The 21336-nt window shown below is 38.7% G+C and overlaps 1 protein-coding gene across 6 annotated transcripts in view; it reads right to left on the reverse strand.

Moving 5' to 3' along the window:
• Positions 1-21336, reverse strand: part of col13a1 (collagen, type XIII, alpha 1) — a 119075-nt gene that overhangs the window by 43111 nt on the left and 54628 nt on the right. The window contains exons 3-12 of one of the 6 annotated variants that reach the window (XM_055171273.2): positions 19443-19469; positions 15532-15567; positions 13213-13239; positions 11036-11086; positions 7557-7592; positions 7090-7116; positions 6755-6781; positions 4287-4313; positions 4166-4192; positions 4038-4064 (exon numbers count right to left, since the gene is read on the reverse strand). In XM_055171273.2, coding sequence (XP_055027248.2) covers positions 4038-4064; positions 4166-4192; positions 4287-4313; positions 6755-6781; positions 7090-7116; positions 7557-7592; positions 11036-11086; positions 13213-13239; positions 15532-15567; positions 19443-19469 — 312 coding nt within the window. The remainder of the gene's footprint in view (positions 1-4037; positions 4065-4165; positions 4193-4286; positions 4314-6754; positions 6782-7089; positions 7117-7556; positions 7593-11035; positions 11087-13212; positions 13240-15531; positions 15568-19442; positions 19470-21336) is intronic. The other 5 variants (XM_055171274.2, XM_073873021.1, XM_055171275.2 and 2 more) reach the window with 5 other exon arrangements.

The following is a 21336-nucleotide window of genomic DNA, read 5'->3' on the forward strand; positions in this document are numbered from 1 at the left end:
AAAGAGTATATTGTTTCTAGGTAATGAGATATGGTACTGGTTGCAGTACAACATTAAACTCCACTGTGATGGCACCCATAGACTCTGAGGCAATGCTGTGTAGATCAGGCTGGGTTCAGTCTTGCCACAAAGAGAGTTTCGCAACAGACTTACTGTGGCCTGTCCTCCAGCACAGGTGTTGACAATACGACGTTTCTGTTGAAATTAGCAGCATTGCAAAGTACAGATTAAAGAGTTATTAACCCATAGCTTCACCATAAGACATAAAAACCAACTTTCCTTCTTTTTGGGATGCGCTTGTATTTGTATTTGACATTGATGTGTCTGAAACAACTGGTGAAAATAATTTTTGCATTCCAATTTTTGAATTATAATTTTGTGTTATGCTGGGTTTACACCAACCACGTTTGAGGCGTTAAAATCGCATCTACCGCGCCTAGTTTGCCGCTTGAACAGTTGAAAAGTTGAAAAGCAAGCATTTGACACGCGTCATAGGCAAAATTCGCTTCTTGTGGGAGGGGCAATTGCTATACGGTTGTCTGTTTGCAAGATGACTGATGTTGATTGTGCATTTATCGAGAGAGTTGCCGGTTTGTATGTGGTAACCTTATTATAGGGGGGAAATATACGGTGCGGGTCGATAAACGTCACATGACTCAAAAGTGAAATGTGTATAACAATTTACCAGGTAGCCCAATGTCCTCACTGACACTCTTCCAAGCGAGGTCCTTTTTCTGTCTTTACACCAACCACGTTTGAGGCGTTAAAATCGCATCTACCGCGCCTAGTTTGCCGCTTGAACAGTTTAAATGCATTCGATCATCTACAAAGTAGATGCGCGGAAAAGGCAAGCATTTGACACGCGTCAGAGGCAAAATCCGCTTCTTGTGGGAGGGGAAAGTGCTATACGGTTGTCTGTTTGCAAGATGACTGATGTTGATTGTGCATTTATGGAGAGAGTTACCGGTTTGTATTTGGTAACCTTATTATGGGGGGAAATAAACGGCGTGGGTCGATAAACATCACGTGACTCAAAAGTGAAATGTGTATAAAAATTTACCAGGTAGCCCAATGTCCTCACTGACACTCTTCCAAGCGAGGTCCTTTTTCTGTCTTTATAGAAATAAAATCTTGTGTCGTATAGCTCTGGGTGACTGCTTACGGACAATATCAGGTTTAATGAGTGACTCCGGGGGGGCTGCCGCCACAGCAGCAAGCAAGCTCCTGATTGGTTAATGGGCGCGAAATTCCGCCAAAGTTAACATTTTTCAACTCGGGCGTCAGCAGCAAATTCGCGTCAAACGCAAAATGCACAAAAAACACCATTCACGCGTACCGCGGGTACCGCGCCAGACGCTCAATTCGCGCCATTCGTGCGAACTAGATGCGCGAATGAGGCAGAATCGCTTCTTCCGCACCACGCCAAACGCCTCATTCGCGCCACGAGACTTCCGGACGAGTGTCAATGTGTCTTCACATTGACTTAACATTGAAATCGTTCGCGCTTCACGCCTCTACTGTGGCTGGTGTAAACGCAGCATTACAGGTTTTATTACTGAAATGTCTACATTGCATTGGTGAATTTGAGAGAGCAAGAGGGAAATTTAAACAAAAAGAAGGCAAGTTTTCCCACATCACCACATGAGAAAAGGTTTTGTTTAAACAACCCCACCAAAATGTTAAAAGGTACTCTATGCATTAATGCATTAGACGTTTAGTATTTATGTATTGCACATCTCCAAAAAATATTTTTTCACTTTATGTGCAATCACAGATAAATTTACAGTTGCATAGTGTACTTGGAAAAATGATATACCACAACCATTAAAAGTTTCCTAAGAAGACAGGAAAAGAGCTGCATATGTATGTGCCAATGTAAATGTACTGTTTTCAAGCACCTCTCTGCACCTAAACAACAGTTTTCACCTAAATCTCTCTTTGCAGCAGACTGTAACACACCAACCCAGTATCACAAAATTTCTTACCTATAGTCACGTAAATTTTTGAGTCTTTTCCGTGACACTGACACGTTTTGCCGCCTTTTTGCGTGAACATGTCACGGATTTCTGTTTACATGTCACTGCACTTATTTGTTACTCAACTGTTTTGTCTTATTTTTTACCATTGTCACTTCGGTTTAGGGTTAGATTTACATAAAGTGACATCCTTACCCAAACCCAACTCTAAGGGGGCGTGCACACCAAAGCTTTTACGCCTGCAGCCGGCGCATGTTTTCAAATGATTCCAACGGGAAATTTTGCGTTTTTCAAATAAGCCAGCAGCTAGCTGTTTTTTTCCATGCTGAAAACCGGCGCTCGGCGGTTTTTCTGTGCTCGGCGCTGAGCATTGAGAGTTGAAAGAGATAAACCAATACTTAAAGGCGCTTCTAAGCGAATTTAAGCGTTTTAGACCATAAAACATTTTTTGTTACATACCGAAAACATCTCCTCACTATCTGCTTGTTGCCTGTCCGCTGATCAAACTGTAAAAAAATGCGATCTCTGTAGACAGCCCAGGCTTCACAAACGGCAATATCAACAAGTGGTCAAACCTAGCATCACAAAACAAAACAAAGTATTCCAGCCAATAAACGACAAAAAGGATTTGGGGGTGGGGGTTGGGCGCGTTCATGAAAGCACGGACGGGAGAGGGAGGGGGAGGCGTTAGCTACGCTCCGTTTGTTTGAAAACAGTTCAAACATCAACAGGAAGTGACGTCACACATTATTCGCTTAGAGAGCCTTTAAAGTGACATCCTAACGCAAACACCAAATCTCACCCTAAAACGAAGCGTCAATGGTTTGAAAATAGTACAAAACAGTTGAGTAACAAATACGTGACAGTGACACGTAAACAGAAATGCGTGTTCACGAAAAAATGCAGCGCGTGTCAGAAGCGTGTCAGTGTCATGGAAAAGACTCACAAATTTACGTGACTATAGGTACATAATTTCGTGATACAGGGTTGAACACACATATAGTACAGTATCGTGGGATTAGGGATGGGGGACAGCGAACGACCCACAAACCTTCAACATCACAGCCTGACTGGAGCGCAGGGCTGCCAGCGTTTTCAATGAGAGCCTCTGCTTAAATCGACCCAACATACAAATACATTGATATGTGGGTACGGATACATACACACAAACAGAAATGATCATATCCATTTAGTTCCACTACTCCAGGGTGTACAGTCAGTAACCCAGGGGTTTAACCCTAAATGCAAATATCCAAGCACAACCACCCAAAAAGACCACCGGCTTTCTAAACAACCGACTGCTTCCCATGTGACCTAGCTGACATACATGACAAATAGCTTTGTTTTGATGCGATATATTTAAGAAATGCTGTGTGATTTACTGCATACACTTAGAAAAGGCAATGCAAAATAAAGTGAATAGTGTAATACATGACTCATGAGTACTGAAGCTATTTCTGTTCTTATATGTATAAGCCAGTTTTTCAAATAAATAAATAATACAAATGTAGTGCAAAGCCTACTTTTCTAATTTTATACTTTGTGTTATTTTTGAGATTATATAATGGATAAAATAGCTTCAAAAAGGCAAAATTACTTTAAATTGGCCAGGGCTGTTACCATAACCCTATTACCGCATAAAGAACTTGGCAGTCTCTTACGGAAAGCCTTATCAAATCTTATTCAGCAGGCTGTTGGTAAAATTGCCTTGTTTACATGAAACCATAATTTCCCTGAGTTAGAGCTGATCTACTTTGAGGCCAAGTCTTGGCATGTGTTTCATGTGCTACCTAACTCAGACAACACCAAGCTGTCAATCTATTTTCCCTCTTCTTTTAATGTCAGCCAAACATTTTGTACATGTCTTTTAAGGGTAAACAAGACAAATCACTTAGACAAACAGCAGAACGTCACGTAAGCTGGAATGAAAATGCTTGTAATTTGGTTGAATCCTCAAAACCAAACAATCCTAAAATCATTTTGTAGCTAATTTTCATAAATAAAAGGAATCATTTTGTGGTATTTTTACATCACAAAATGTATTCAAAAAAGTTGACTTACCCTGTGAGTATAGTCACCACATACACCCTAAACAGAAAAATAAAAAACACATCTATCATCTGCCCATCCATAAAACACAATTATACAACATTAACTTTTATTTTAATGCCTTTTAGTAATGATCTTACCTTCTCTCCTTTTGGACCAGGGTCACCCTGAAATAATAATAAGAGTCAGTTCAAGACATTCCTTACAATTCAAACATGAAATTAAGAACATGCATTACATATTTTATAGCAAAACACTTACTGGAACTCCTTTAGGACCACGAGCACCCTGAGAAAATAAATTAGAGAAATTATTAGAAAGTGGGAGTGTTACATTGTTTCTCATGATTATCTTTACCTGTTTACAATGCAAAACCTCTCAATCATATTATCATTTACAAAAAATACTGTAGAAAGATTATTAAATGTTTAGTTTGTGTTGGCTAATGCATTTACTTATGTTAACAAATACAACTTTAAAGGAGGCATATCATGAAAATCTGACTTTTTGCACGTTTAAGTGCTATAATTTGGTCCCCAAGGCTTCTATCAATCTAGAAAATGTGAAAAAGATCAACCCAGTAACTTAGTTTTGGTAAACCATTCTCTGCAAGCATGTGGAAAATAGGTCATTGAAATTTGTCTCCCCTTGTGATGTCAGAAGGGGATCTTTCCGCTCCTTAATCTGCACTATCCAACCACAACACTGACATTTAGTGCAGAGATCAACTCATTTGGATTTAATGAGACACCCAAAAAAGTCCCATGGCCCATTCAGACCACTAGCAACTAGCGGTAGCAGAGCGACACTGACTGTTGGGGACAGGATGGGGCATGTCCAGCGACCCGACAAAGTTGAGAAAAGTTTAAATTTATGCAAATGATAAGCGACTATCAATGAGGTTAAAGCAGTGGAGTTCACGTCATCCGTCTCTTGTCAGTTACTGGAGTGGATGGTACTCATTTGTTTATGACAACCAGATTTAGAAACGCCTCCTAATGACCTTATCGAAAGAGACGGGCGACACACACAGAGAGAAAGTCACTGGTGGTCTGAACAGGGGGTAATGCATTAACTAATGTTAACAAATACAACCTCATGGTAAAGTTTTACCGAACATATGTAACGTAATATATAGATTTTTTTTTAACATATTTAGAAAAATCCTTTTCTTTCTCAAATCAATATTTGTACAACACTTTAAATAAGAACAAAGTCATAAAAATGTCTGAATACATAATTTATGTTTAATTTACGTTTTTTAAGGAGATGATAAAAAACTTGCACTGTAGCCTCTTATGGAACGCCTGAAATTCCACAAAGGGGCGTATTTGTTCCTCAGACGTTGCACAATAAACGTGACATCCGTATATATTCATTATAAATCGTGAATGAAAAGTGAGATTCGAACGAATGTCCGGTAGTGAACTAATTGTATACACTATTTATATCGTAATTCGGTCAGAAATGTCAAGATTGTGAGATTAATAAATCGTTTTGGATTAAAAGGCTTGGATATTCCTTTTTTCTTGGACTTTTGGGGATTTATGAACAATTTGTTTTGGACAATTTCACCGAAGCGGATAAAGGGAAGATTTTGAAGGTAAGTAAATATCCTAAATCGGCGCCGCCCGGTTTAGGTAACTAACAACTAGATTACAGTTTTATGCTATAAATCATATGATGCTTTGTGTTTGCGCTTAATCAAATCCTGAAAGTCTAAGCTTTCAAACGATGTGCCGCATAAGCGCATATTTTGAAGATTTAATGCTTCAAAGTTACAATGACGTTTATGCAGCCTCACATCCAAGGGAGGGGGTGTGCCGTGTATGGCACAGTGTTCCTTATCAGATTAAAACCCATTTTTTAAAAATAGCCTGTGTAAATGGCCCCTTAGTTCAAAGTAAAACATGAATTAAAAAAAACCTTCACCAACACTATCAAAACCCAAGCGTATATGGTATACAATTTAAAACCTCACTAAGCTTTGCCGCGCTTTTTATTTTGGAGAAATACGTTTATTTATAGTTTAAAAGCTTGCCCATTCTCATGATGCTGTATAAAAAGAATAGGCTGTACTAATTCATAAGGAACATTTAAAAGGGTATCGCTCAGGAGCACAATGTATGTGCCCATTCTCTTTCATCACTATGAGATCATGCTCTGGAAAACCTTTTTCACAGTGTTAAAAGGACAGAGCCAACTCAATATCCTTGCTTTAGCACTCCATGTGGCTGTAGTTATAAGGATTTTGCTGAAGGCCACTTTCGACAACCCCCTGAATGAATTAAGCGGTCTCATCACACAAACGGGCAACACTCCGCAGTTCAGCCACTCTGAACATAAATCAAATTACAAGAGTGTTGTTTTTGTGAATTTATATGGCCACGCTAACCGCCTAGATAAACATCACTGAAACAAGCCGTCTTGAAAACAAATAGCTCTACTGCTGAGTTTTATAGACACTGACAAATTTCTCTTTATGATCTGTTTTACCTTTTTCTGCTCATGACAAACTCTTTTAGGGTGTGTTGTGTTGAGTTTAGCCCACCATTATTTCATTAGGCAGAGAGTACATGACAGGTCTCATTATGTGGCTCTTTAACACATCCAGTATTTAGATTTGGATTTTAACACGTCAATTAATACTGACTTAGGTTAAAATGTGTTTTTATAGGATCGCATTAATGAGAAAACACAAAAAGTTTCTTTAAAAGACATTGACTTACCATATCGCCTTTTGGGCCGTTCTGTCCCTGTAAGGTAAAAAACACATTTGGCAAACTATTCATTCTTTAAAAACACTTTTAGGTGACTTAATTCATACAAAGGGTCATTCTTTATACACATACTGTTATTGATTTCATCTTTGTCAAGATGCCAATAACAGAGAATTTTTTTAAATAATTGCCGTAATCATTATTACCAAAATTATCCTCATCAATGCCGTAATGACCGCCAATTAACAATTACTGCCAAATACTTTGGTGCAAGAGTTCAGAGGCTCCCAACCTGTGCGAGTATCAATTATTCAAACATTTGTAAGGAATAAAGCAAAACTCACAGGTTTCCCATCCATGCCGATAGGACCCTGAAAGAAAGCAGGAGAATGCCAGATTTGTGAAATTTCGAAGGTATAAAGCAGCTCAAATTCTCCTGTCTAGACTCTCTCTTTGATATATGAATGTTTTGGAAAAGGGTCAACCGAAGGCACAGGTCAAGTGTTAAACAGCGGCACACTACAGAAACAGTAAGTTTACTGTATTTAGATAAGTAGACCAGTACTTTTAGACCAGTAGACAGTGCTTGGGACCTTAAACTACCTATATAATCTCACATTATTCATTTACTAAACACTTTATTCAGCTACAGTATAATGACAGCTGCATGTGTCTAGTCTGCTTTCATTTCCGTGAGTCACGTCCATTAAATAAAGGGCCAGGGAAAGAATAGCTAATTGATGGCTTTTGCAAACTCACAAATAAACCTCATACAAGTGCGCTCAGTTGGCTTTAGACAAAAGACGCTTACCGGAAAACCTGGAAATCCTCTAGTACCAGGTTGTCCCTGAGGGGTGAAAGAAAAAGAAGAGTTATTTTCCATACAAAAAACGTGAGGATTATGTTAACTTGCTGAAAAGAGGTCTGTGTTGAGAGAAGCAGCCTTGTTTCTCTATTTGAGCTTAGTTGTGTGAGTCATAATTGAGTTTGAAGGATAGGAGCCTTCCTGTTCGGTTGGAAGCACTTTGTGTGGGAGGAGAAGAAACGGACAAATAAAACTCTAAAAGAGTGAAATACGGACTGAAATTCAACACTACAAGATGAAAATCAATTAGTTGTCTTTATTTAATACGTGAGAGCCTTACAAATTAAATAAGTGAATGTCAGTAATGATTAGTGCTACATTCTCCTGGGAACAATAGTAAGTTTGCTTTCCTGAAAAACCTTTGGGAACCCTTGGGAAAAGAGGAAGCTATTCAATATGCCTCGCAAAAAATGGGCTGCACAGAGCGACCTGAGAGAAAATTACAAGGAAGAGGTGAACGGAGCTAATGAAGGGGATTGTATGTCTGGGTCTCAGGTAGTTATTGGAACATGGCTGGTTTTCCCGTCCTTGGGAACCCAATGCTGAGGTCTGTAATAACAGAAGTAGTGGCATATGCCCTCTCAGAATCACTTAAAACAGGACTGACAACATTCATTTTGTTGTTAAGAAACAGTAACAAAAAGTAGTAAAAAGTGAAAAATGTATTCAGCGCACTGAAACGAAATCCTACATGCATCTTCAAAGCAACAAATTAGGCAACAAATTATGTTATTTTTGTAGTGGTTTTAAAACTGATTGCACTGCAATCTAAGGCTTAAACAGATTACAGAACATATTTTTCAGGACAAACACAATTTTTCAAAGTCCATGCTGATTAAAGTGTAAATAAAGTAAGAAAAGCGAATCCACAACCTATAAGAAAAGAAAACGTTATGTAGCACACTGGGTTGTGACATTAAGTGCTGTCGGCTCATTTTGTGATCCTGTTATATTTTTTCTTGTGAACGTTTTGTCTTTCCTGTCTACTTACTACTAGTTGTTTGTTTAAAGGGGACATTTCACAAGGTTTTTTTAAGATGTGAAATAAATCTTTGGTGTCTCCAGAGTACATATGTGTACAGAGTACATACGTTTTAGCTCAAAATACCATATAAATAATTTATTAAAGCAAGTTAAAATTTACACTTTTAGGAGTGTCCTTTTAAATGCAAATGAGCTGATCTCTGCACTGAATGGCAGTGGTGTGGTTGGACAATGCAGATTAAGGGGCGGTAATATCCCCTTCTGACATCACAAGGGGAGCCTAATTTCAATTACCTAAATTAGAGAGTGGTTTACCAAAACTAAGTTACTGGGTTGATCTTTTTCACATTTTCTAGGTTGGGCCAATTTTAGCACTTAAACATAAAAAAGTCAGATTTTCATGATATGTCCCCTTTAAAGGGACATTCCACTTTTTTGAAAATATCCATTCAGCTGATCTCCAGGTCTGGCGCTAGCACCTTCAGCACAGCTCAGCACAATCCACTAAATCTGATTAGACCATTAGCATCGAGCAAAGTAACCAAGGGGACTATTTTCGAGCAGTGTGTAATATCACTACGCCTGCTGCAGCCATGTTACAGCAGCAAAGTCCTTGATTATTACACCAGAATGAGAGTATAGTTCATAGCCATATCTGCCTAGAAAATAACAACTTTTAATTAACTTCGGTCTTAGTACACAATGAAACTACAGAAGAGTCAACTTTTAAATAGGAAAAATATCGAAACTCATTGGTTATTTTTTAGCGCGATGCTTATGGTCTAATCAGATTCAATGGATTGTGCTAAACTATGCTAAAAGTGCTAGCGCCAGACCCGGAAGCACTTGCTGACGTATTGTCCATAGCACATTGCTAATACATAATTTTGGTACACACCTTTCAACCTGTACGAATTTTCACTTTAACTTCTCTTAAATACAACACATAGAAGCGTTTACTAAATAAGCGCCTCTACCGGCAGCATGTGATTTCATAAAAACATCTGCCGTAAAGCAGTGTTGGCCATTGCATTAGTTGGGCAAAGATCATGAGTTCGATCCAAGAGAACACACATACTGATAAAAACTATACAATGAATGCACCAAAGTGTTTGTGAAATGCATAAATGTAAAAGCGAAAACCATTCGAAAAATGCTGGTTAAGGGGCCGTGTAAAAAGTTCACACATTACATATAAACAAACATTTTGATTAATAGCGATCAAACATCATTTCATGATGACACGCACACATCTGACGTGTCATTTTTTAAACCAGACAGACTGAGCCTATGACTTAACCTTATAAAGTAATGATAGGTTGAAATAAGCTGCTAGCTCAAATGACCTACAGTTTCGCTTTTTGTAGAAGTACAGGCTCAGTTTTTGCCATAACAACACAGCTAGACATAATGACAGCTCAATACACCAATTTTACGACTTGTAATAAATGCTCTGTCCTATCACTAATCGCCCTACTTATATGTGAAAAAAGAAGCTGATGCCACCCAGTCAGGTATATAAGCAGTTGTTTCTTTCCACACCTTTGCCTCTAATCAACCTTTGTGACCTCCAAAGAGGTGAAGACAAAGCCTGAAAAGCCAGTTCAACTGCTGACTATATTGCTACTAAGGCACCCTGGAATTAAGCACTTTCTGCCTGATGTCCACTTTGGAAAACTTACTAGAGGTGATGGGTTGGAGGTATAAAGAAGTATGTAATCAGCAAGCAGAAAAACAGATGTCTGAGCAGCCTGACGGCCTGCCATAAGGTGTCCGCACCCAGCAGCCAAGAGTGTGTTAGGATATAGAGAGAAGCCAGAGGATTAAGCAGGGCCAAAACTCTGCGCAGGATGAATCAGAGAGGAAATTGTGCTTCTGACAGTGTTACATTGTGCTTTTGTCTTGCCGAGTGGAATGCGTGTTAGTAGTTCCAGATTGGGGACAAGCCCCATTTCATCTGATGGCTGACCACTTATTCAGCGTTATAGTGAAACCTGGAAGTCTAATGTCTGAATTATAATGGCAAGGGCTGGGATGTTTTCATTCCTCTCTACTAATGAGGATGAGATTCCAAATGGCCGTAATTACGTGGGAGTCGCAGCTCGTCTATGTTCTGATGGAGTGTAAGTGCTTCCATGCAAGGTGCTGTAGGATTGAGTTTGTTATGTATAATTAACTGAAAATTCATTGGCTTTGCTCCGTGTACAGTAGTGTGTTTGAGGACACTGATCCAGCCTCATCTTTCTTAGACCAGATATTTTCTGTTCACTTCGGGAAGGTCTGAGAGTGCAAATAAAAGACTCCTTGCCAAAAATGCACAGGATTCATACTTCGGAAGGATTTGCAAAAAAATGCAACATCTGCACCTTTCTACTCTGGAGATCTTAGATTAGCAGAAGGAGATGATGAAGAGTTTTATTAGTGACAGAGCAAACACTTACAGGAGGTCCTCGTGGGCCAATGATAGACAGACCCGGCTCCCCTGGTGCTCCCTATGGACAGATAGAAAGGTAGAAAGGTAGTGAGAAGAAGAACTGACAGAGGAGACTGATATACACTCTAAACTTCATCTACAACATAAGCCTAAATTCATGATTGTATCTAAAAGCTAGGATAAACCTTCCTTAACATCTGTTTAACATAACTCTTTCTAAGCCTCCTCAATGAAAGACCTTTAAAGAAACATTCTAGAAGAACCTGCATGTGCCTCCGAGGTGAACACTGTATAGGATTAAAATGGCAGCAGACCCTACACTTGGTTCTCATTTCAGGGTCGTGGTTTACGCCTTGACAGCGTAGTGAGAGGGTCAGGGATCACTGCTGAGCAAACAGCAAATGCCCCGGCGGGCTGGTTATGTGGCGCAAACTAGGTGATTTGCACTGTGTTGGCCTATCCATAGCACTGTACCAAACATCCAAGCACAATCCCGCAACACTCTGTGGTCAGACAGGAAAAGCTCTCAGGTTTCCAGCACTTTCCCTAATTAGCTCTCTCATGTGAAATTCTATCATGAAGACATCTTTGATGACCCAGCCATCCATCAAATTGTGGGCACACTTTAAATCCACTTGTTGAATGCTTTCTTTACCAGGGGGTTGAGGAATATTTATTGTAGCATTTTTGAGTCACGTACAATGGTTATTGGAGAGTAGGAGAGGTGTTAAACAAAGTTAAAATGGCTGATATTTAAGTCGTGGAAAAGGAAAGGAATCCCAAGCTTTGCCCCTGAGGTTTATGGTTACCCGCAGAATCTTGCAGAGATCGGTGCAAAATGACAATTGAGAATCTAGAGATATCCCTTTGAAAAAGCTTGCGTTACAGGCATTTGGCAGCTAGGAATGGGTATCGGACAAAGAGTCCAAATATAATCAGCCAAAGCTGGAGCAAATTCTGACCGAAAGACATATCAGGGTGATATTTAAGAATTGGATTTACGATGAAATGATACAATCTTGACAGAATTAATTTTGTTTCATAAAGTATCATTCTGCTAAAAGAATAAACTGTCTTAAGTTCCCACAAAGTTTAATCAGTCAATCATTGACTTGTCTCTTTTGTTTGGCATTGCTTTCCAACACAGCTACTGAAATCCAACCGAATTTAAGGAACCTTACTGCTGCAAGTTTGCGGGCTCACTTGTCCACTTATCTAGAGTGCTCCTCACTTGAAATGTATGATCTTCCAACCCTTAGCTGGAAGGCAAAACCACACATAAAATTGGGGATAACAGTAAACCCCTAAGTAAAAATTAGTCTATGGAAATATGCCCAATTAGCCCAACTAGTGGGTTGTGTCAAGGTCATATGTCGTCTGGTTTTCTACTTTTCGACCCGGTGGTCACACTACTATTTATTTCTCTTCCAAGTTCTCCATAACCTCAACAGCAGTTTTGTTGGTATGTGAAGGTAACCATCCAGTAGATTTTCACTAGTTTTCTGTTATGGTGAAGGATGGAAAACATGTTTCTTCTCACATTGCATGTTCTCCCCCAGACATTACATATCATCCCAGTTTGATGAAGGAAACCCACATAACTGTTGGCTTGAAGAAATACTAAAGGTTGGGGCCAAATGGGACTGGTTAAGAGCAGCTTAAACCACAAATGCCACGACAGGATTTGAAGCTCAATGTACTGAATCCAGTATATACAGAGCTAAATCATGCCGAAAACAGGCACAATTTATTCAGCAAAATTCATAGAGAAGCATTCAGAGAGTACACAGTTGGGATATTGATTACAAAGTAAAATTCTGGGTAGTTTTGCTAAGTCTTCGGAAACGTCCAGACATGATAGGGTTTCATACGCTGTTCTATTCCAAACATCTTTTGTCTAAAGCTGAGAGTTTTAAATTCAAGAGCTCCAACTTTAGAGGACTTTTTACAGGTCTATCACACCAAGAATAAACACAGGCAATCCAATCATTGTGGGAAATGTCTTCTGAATGTGACCCCCAAGGTCTTTCAAAATAAAACCTGAAGCCTTCCTGATATAAATCATGATACCTGCTCACATTGTACGATGGGCTTGGGTTGTCCCCCACCACCCACATCAACGCAACCACCCACAGTGAGAAAGAGTCTTAGTTCTGCACATGCAGGCCAATATCCTGCACTTACCTTATCCCCCGAATTTCCCTTTATGCCCTGGTCAGTCACAGCAGACACAGTCACATGCACAGTGAGGAAAAAGACAGAGAGGAACCAGTGTTAGAGAGGTTCTAGAGAGAACATGCAGCAGCCTGAGATGTTTGGTGACATGGGAATGGGAGACACTGAGGTATTGGTGAATTCAAGTAGGGGAACGGTAATATGAGGATTTTGTTGAGTTCTAGGGTGAGATTTCTGTTATGTAAAGCCAGCCCAAACCAGCCTAAGATGGTTTGCTGGTTTCAGCTAGTTAGGCTGGTCTAGTTTTTTTCCATCAGAGCCAACTTAGTCTTAGCTGGTTTAAGCTGATCTTTAAGCATGCTTAAAGGCTTGTGACAAGATGCAAGAACCGGAATGCTTTTTTACAATGGGGTATTGTTGTGTACAAGGTATTACTGTGTCAACCCTACCCAGTCTCATGTAGATCCGTACAAAGTGTGAAAATCGTGCAATATATATGCCAAATTCCAATTTGGCATGCATATGATACGCCAGTCCTTCCCATTCACCTAAACGGTGCATCTTTTTTGTCGTTTTATTTATTGGTTTCTCAATTTTTTCTGTTTTTTAAACCATTTTTGCTTGGGTTTAGGGTTAGATTTCAGATTTGCTTAAGGAGGTAATTTAATATACAGGTTTTCTCCATGTTTTTGTCTATATTTAAGCCACGGTCGCTTGGAGTTGGGGTTAGACTTGGGGTTTGGGTTAGGATGTCATTTTTATATAATAAAAAGTTGTTCTAACCTTAAACCCAAGTTAAAATGGTAAAAAAAGCAAAAAAATTGAGGAACCAATAAATAAAACGACAAAAAAGATGCGCCATTTAAGTGAATGGGAAGGACTGGCGTATCTTATGCACGCCAAATTGGAATTTGGCGCATGCACGATTTTCAGTCTTGGTGCTATTTATTCGCAACTCCGTGAGACTGGGTTGGCCAACCTCACTAACAGCCCATCATAACCCATAATCAAAATCCCTATAAACCAGCAAACAGACCAGGTTGAAAGACCAGCAAACCAACTCATGCTAGATAAGACAATGCAATTCCTTTATCATTCACTTTTCAGGCTGGATGACCAGCCAAACCAGCATAAACTAAATAAGACCATCAAACCATCTTAAGCTGGTTTAAGATGTCTTTTTACAGCACAAATATTGAAGGCTACACCGAAGCACTGAAGTGTTACACTGTTGGCCTATGGGGAGTAATGGATAGTAGATGAGGGGGCTGCTAACTTTTCTCACAGACAGATTGGTCAGTGGAGGAGGTTTGAGAGGGGAAGGATAAGCCATGACGGGTGAAAAAGCACTTCCTGTGAGAATCTACAGGAGCACAATGTAGTTTTACGCCGGGTGAAATATGGAATGCTATGCGTGGGGCTCACAGTCTGAGTTTAACCTGCTTTTAGGGAGGTATTGTTTTTCAGGAGAAAGTATTAGGCATTCAGTTTAGAGTACGCAGCTATACAAGGGTCAAGAGTGTGGAATGTCCCCTTTAAGGACAATGGGGTTTCTTAAAAAAGAGATGCCTCCATTGGGGCATCTATACGATTTCTACATAAACAACCAAGAAGTATTTTTGGATTTAGGTCCAGAATACACTTATCCAAAAATATTTGAAATGCACAAAAAAGTTAGAAGTTACAACAGCTTGGAACTGGACTGTGAATGTCTGAGGTTTTCAGATCTGTTTCTCTCATTTCAAACGTGTTTATGTATTGTCTCTCTGTGGCTGTTTGATATATAGCCAGAGGATTTCATCCAGAATTTCCTCTAGGTTTGGCTGCACATTTTAGCTTCTCAGTATGCAGTGTGTAAATGATAAGAAATAGTTATTTCCTGCGGTCTAATTTCTATTTAAAGGTAAACAAGTAAAACATTTTCAGCAGCCAAAACAAATTTGGTTTGAATAATGACAAAAAATGTTTTTGAAATGGGGCTGAAACATTTGATACTATACAGCCAGACATTTTCGTAACAAGTGACGGCAGTGATGAAGTGGGAATTATTTTCTATACAGTGGTGGCCAAAATGTATCAGCCATAGATACTGGTTTAAATCACAATGGTACTGAAAAGCTAAAACTCTACATTTTAATAAATGTAAAGAAATTTTGTGATTAAGTGATGTGCCAAAGTGTCACCCTGCCATACAGTATGACTAAAAGTTAAAATGATGTCACTTACATGCCATTGAGCATTGATGATTTCTATTACTTATAATACAAATACTATGAAGCACTTCAGACTACATGGGCTTAGTACTGTACATATTCTCAAATCACTCACCATTCTTCCAGGAATGCCCAATGATCCTTTGTCTCCCTATTGGTCAATGCAAAACCACAAGTCAGGAACAATGAATCTGACATTGAAGTCACTACAATAAGGTTAACTTCACTACTAAAATTAATCTGGCCAGTAAGTGACAAAATGCTAGTTATTTCTAAACATATAACATTAATAAATGTTATTAATGCAAGCATGCCATTGCCAAAGACTGCCTCGGCTTTAAAGGCACTTTTGAAGATAAAGTGCACAACGATGGTCAAGCAGCAAGTTTCATTAGTGATTATATTAGTCTACACTAAAAGCGACAAACCCAGGCATTGGGTTAAATTAAACAAAAAATGTTTATATTTGACCCAACAATGGATCAACTTGGTTGCAACAACCCAGCATAGGTTAAATTACAACCCAATGGGTTGGCCTTGTGCCTTTTTTGACCCAATGCTGTGTTGAAAATAACTTTTGGAGTGTAAAATAATATAATGCATGAGGTTAACTTAACATAGGTCATTTCTTTGTCTGGCCCTATTGCATATCCGCAAAAAAAGATGATATTTCCTAGCTGACCACAACAGATGATGAAGTAACTAAATAAGACAGCAGTCTGGAAGCGGACGGTCATGTTGGACAATTACGAATTCTATCCTGTCCTAATCGGCCATCATATCCCCACTTGAACACCCCACCTACTGTACTCTCTAAAAGATGAAGAAACTCCCCAAAACATATGGTAAATCTAAATGTAGTTATCTGAGATTTTGATATGATAACCCTCAGAAGGATTCACCATCTATTGCATTTCCAAACATTGTACACTTTTTAACAAGGCCATAAACTCGTACCATGCTAAAGTAACTTATTATGCAAAGCTGTCTATTCCTACAGCTGATTTTGTTTGCATTCCTAACGTGGCAGGTCAGTGCGTTAGAGGGTATGTGAGTGTTGACAGCTCACTGAAGACTGACTTGAATATCACGTAATTGATTAAAGAGGGCGTGGGCCAGCCAAACCCACCATAACTCATCAGAAGCCAATGCAACATTTGCTAAATCACTATACTGTATGTACTTATAGACTGCTAACTTTCAGGTGCTCAGTTATTGTATGAAGCATGCAAGCTATTAGACATTTACTGTGAATGGCTACAGTATGTTAAAACAAAGTTACTACATTAGAAGTAGAGTTAATTTACTGCTGAATGTCCCAAGAGGAATGCTTGACTAAACGCGTGTGGCCCTGTCCAAGGTGCTGATTTGAGATAAACTTAATACTGCTTTATGCCATTAATTACTTACAACAATATGGCCTGTACAGTATACTATACTTGAATTACTACTAATAATGCCTACACTCTTAATAAAGGTGCTTCATGATGCCATAGACAAGGCATGTTTTACTGTATAGTTCCATAAAGAACCTTTAACATCTGAAGAGCTCTTCTGTTTCTCTAAAGAAAATGGTTCTTTAGATTATAAAAGTGTATGCCTGTATCTGCCCACTCCTTTTCTCATCGGAAAGCTGTTTGTGTTTTCTGAGCAAACTGACATCACTTTGCACAGGCCCGCCCACAACCATTAAAAGGACAAGTTCGGTATTTTACACTTAAAGCCCTGTTTTCAGATTGTTTATGATGAAATAGAACTGTTTTGACTGAAATTTGGCATTAAAATGTATTAAACTTTGGTTTACAAAGACGTGAAACTCACCGAGTGGTCAGGGGTATTTACTGATATGCTCACAAAAAAATCGCTGCAAAAGATGCTTTTCAACAGGTTTTATCGTAGTTTTTGCCAGCTCCATTGACTTGTATTAGATGTGCTGTGAGGTACAGTATTACTCCGCGCCGGGAACATTGTTTGTATTCTTGCAATTGACAAAGGTGGATTATCGCCACCAACTGGGCTGGAGTGTTTCAAGCTCTCAACAGAAGAATGTACGGGTGTGAGGCGTTTGAAAATAGGTCCACAAGTTTACAACGAATGGTAAAACAGCTGTTGGTTAAGCATCTTTTGCAGCGATTTTTGTGTGAGTATATCAGTGAACACCCCTGACCACTCGCTGAGTTTCACGGCTTTGTAAACAATAGTTTAATGCATTTTAGGAAGGATTGTTTCAGTTCACCTATGCAACCATTGTAGAGGTGGGAGGTGAAACAACAAACACCTGAAAATTCTCGGGCCAGCATCATTTGTCCAAATTTCAGTCAAAACCGTTCTATTTCATCAAACAATCTGAAAACAGGGCTTTAAGTGTAAAATACCCAACTTGTCCTTTAAAGACCACAGTTTACCAATGCTTAGAGTAACATATTTTCTCCTGTTCTTAATGGTGTGAAGTTTTCAAACACCCATCTGGTGTACACACAGAAACACCAGACACTTAATCTCACTGTGGTCTTCCAGTAAATGTTTTAAGTATTTATATGTCTCTAAAATCCTGAATTACACAATACTCTGCTGTTTTTACAAGGGTGATGAACTCAAAGGTGCAAAGTTTATAATTTAAGCAGTCAGTAGAGCTTTTTTCCAGACCCTTGTGTTGTGGACCAAGTCATTTATGGTCTATGTCTTTTTTATTCAATAATTTGCATTAATTCCACTAACAGAATATAGGAAGTTTTTTTAAATATGCGCCAAACAAGCATGTGTTTCTAAATCTTGAAGAAACAAAAAAATCATTAGGAACTACAGTGTATTCATATTTTATATGTTCTAATAAACCCTGAAGCGCTTGACAACACACAGATGCCATAAATGACCATGTATATGAGGGTGTGACTAAATATATAAACCACATGTACTCCTTAATAGTTTAAATGTACATTATACATTTTACGTTACACTATAGCGCGCGTGCATGCCAATATCAATATTTTTGAGTTACTAGTCTAATGGACAGGTTTGTTGAAATGCAGAAAATTGAAAACAACTTGCCACCCTACCTCTGCCCCTTCATCCTGAGAAAATACTAAGTTTCATTTCATCTCCTGACAATGCAATCAATCAAAACCTTCGGCAGGATCATATTCACACTTCGACAAAATCTGTCAACAATTTAAGCAAAAAAACCTCAAATACAATCTGCTCTTCCGTTTCTCCATCTTTTTTTTACATTTTATGGCAAAGTTTCACAAGGACAGCTGTCATGAGTGATGGGGGTTTGCAGGTTATAATTGGCAGGCAGGTCCCGAGTTCACATATAAGATGGGCTTCTTCGAACATGCCATAATAAAAAACAGATGTGTTTGAGTTTGGGTGAGTAATATTAGAATTACAGCAGAAATTCAGAGGAGTGGATTCAGACGGCAAAGAGCCTGAGAGAATATAATCAAATGATAAATGTGTGCTAATGTTGCAGTATATATATTAACACTAAGCTTAGCTTAGCTTAGTGTATCTGGACTATACAGTCCGAGACCAGGCTTCTATTTAGCATTGTTTGACTATTTAAAATTAAATGATTTCATTACAAATTGGCCTATGTTAAAGGAATACTTCACCCAAAAATGACAATTCTGATAAATGACTGTAAGCACACAGTTTACTTTACTCATTGACTTCCATAGTATTTGTTTTTCTTACTATAGAAGTCAATGGGTACTGTCAACTGTGTGCAAACCATAATTTATTAGAAAATCTTCTTTTGTATTCAACATAATAAAGAAAGTACAACATGAGGGTGAGTAAATGATGACAGAATAACCATTTTTGGGCAAACTATACCTTTAAGAGTGTTAATATATACATTCATTATATAAATTGATTGTATAAACTCAGTTCCTCTTAAAATTAATTGAAAATCATAATTTATGACATGCTTTTAAACATTAGATGTTTTGTTCAAAATCTAAAATGTTACGGACAGACAGACAGACAGACAGACAACAGAATATGAGACAGTGAGACAGTTACCGGAAAGCCAGCTCGTCCAGGTGGACCCTGAGAAAAGGGTGAGAGAAATGGGTACAGAATAAAGAAAGACCCAGTCAACATTACTGATTGAGAGAAACACACTGCCAAGCCATAATAAAATTTAACTGGGATTCAGTTTTAGAATAGACTAGATTTAATTCATGCAAATATTAACTATCTAATTGAGAACTTTGGTCAATTTTATTGTGGCAAGGCTTTAAAGGTATCAGTGGGCAAACACACCAAAGAAGCATTCCTGAAATGCAAACACCATCAAATGCTTGTACAAAAGAATTTCCTTCGGACCCCATAAAATCTGGTTCAATAACACGGCATGTTTCTTTAATCTGATGGCTTGTTTTTAAAAACTGATTCGGTCGTGATTGATTTTTAATTAGGAGAACTTTAGCATATATTCACTGTAACATTAAGCGTCAAGTGCCATCAACAAAGAAAACCACAGGTCTGAATTAAAAAAGATCTTCAATCAGGGGCTCTTTCATGCATTGAAAGTCCTGGCACAGAGTCCTCTATTATCCTGATCTCAGACCATCTCATGCTTCACTTAAGAGCTGATTGAGGAGATCCCTCTGGATTAAATCAAATCAAACAATCAGTTTAATGTGTAAAATTTTCATCGCAGCCATTCATTCGCTCTGCTCTTAATGGTTAAAACCTGGCAGCTGCTTAATCATTCAATGAAAGATTGTTCAGTTAAGACCACCTTCATTATCTGATGATGTACTGATGGCTTATTTCATGTGCATACAAGTGTGCGCTTGTTGGCTTTCCTCTTGGCCAGCGGTGTGGAGAAGGAAGTGATATATCAAGCCTCGGCTCAGGGGAGGAAACTATTGCAGACAGACAAAAACATCCGTGGCACTATCTTCTGCATGTACTCTTTGAAATGGCCAGAGACCAATCGAAAACGGAGGAAAATGTTAGACTCCGTGAAATGATTTGAAGAGCATCACTTCACAGTGTTTTGTATTGAAACAGGGAGTTGTCAGAGGCAGACATGGACTGTAATGATTTTTTTTTGTTAACAGAAAAAGGTGCTACACAATGCAATAGAATAACTGTTTTTGGTTGTATGGTTATAATACCTAGGATTATCTCTTAACCCCTGGTTAAGTATGAACAGTGTGAAATGTAAAACAGATAACCCAGGATTCTGTTAATACGGGGTTTAGAATATAAGACTTTGGGGAAGCTACTTTGAAACTGTAGTTAGATCGGTGGCGGCCGGTAACTTCTTTTTTCGAGGGCGCATGATGCGAAGTTCGTCACAACATTCATGTAGCCCGTCATGTGTGTGGTTCATAATTAGTATGTGCGTGTTGAGTGAATCAATGTGCATCATGTGTCTTGTCAAAATAAGTGCCTACTGCAGACTAGTCTAAAGGGTTTATGATAAAAGAGACGCTCGCGTTTGCCAGACACTCACATAATCTCATGTGTAATCAGAGTTTACTGTAAAGGGAGTGTCTTGTGTGTATTTTGTGAACGTGAGCATCTCTTTTATCATAAACGGTTTTGATGCGTGTGCAGCAGGCACTTATTTTGACAAAACACGTAATGCACATGGTTGACATGACGCAACAAACACATATTTTGAAAACACGAGTAACACACATGACACTCCGAACACATATTTTGGATAAGCTGAGTAAAAGAAGCTACAAGCTACTTATAAGTAAAATTAGTTACAGCCAATCTACCCATCTGAGGGTGTTTTCACATCTGTAGATCGGTTCATTTGGTCTGGACCAAAAGCAAAAAAATGATACATTGTAACTTTTCTAGCAGATTTGGTTCCTTTTCACACCACACTGATTGCTCTGATCCGCACCCGTTGAAACGAACCAAAATTCTGTCATGTGATACGATCCAC

This window comes from Misgurnus anguillicaudatus, chromosome 11 (genome assembly GCF_027580225.2).
Source record: "Misgurnus anguillicaudatus chromosome 11, ASM2758022v2, whole genome shotgun sequence".
NCBI classification, from domain to species: domain Eukaryota; kingdom Metazoa; phylum Chordata; class Actinopteri; order Cypriniformes; family Cobitidae; genus Misgurnus; species Misgurnus anguillicaudatus.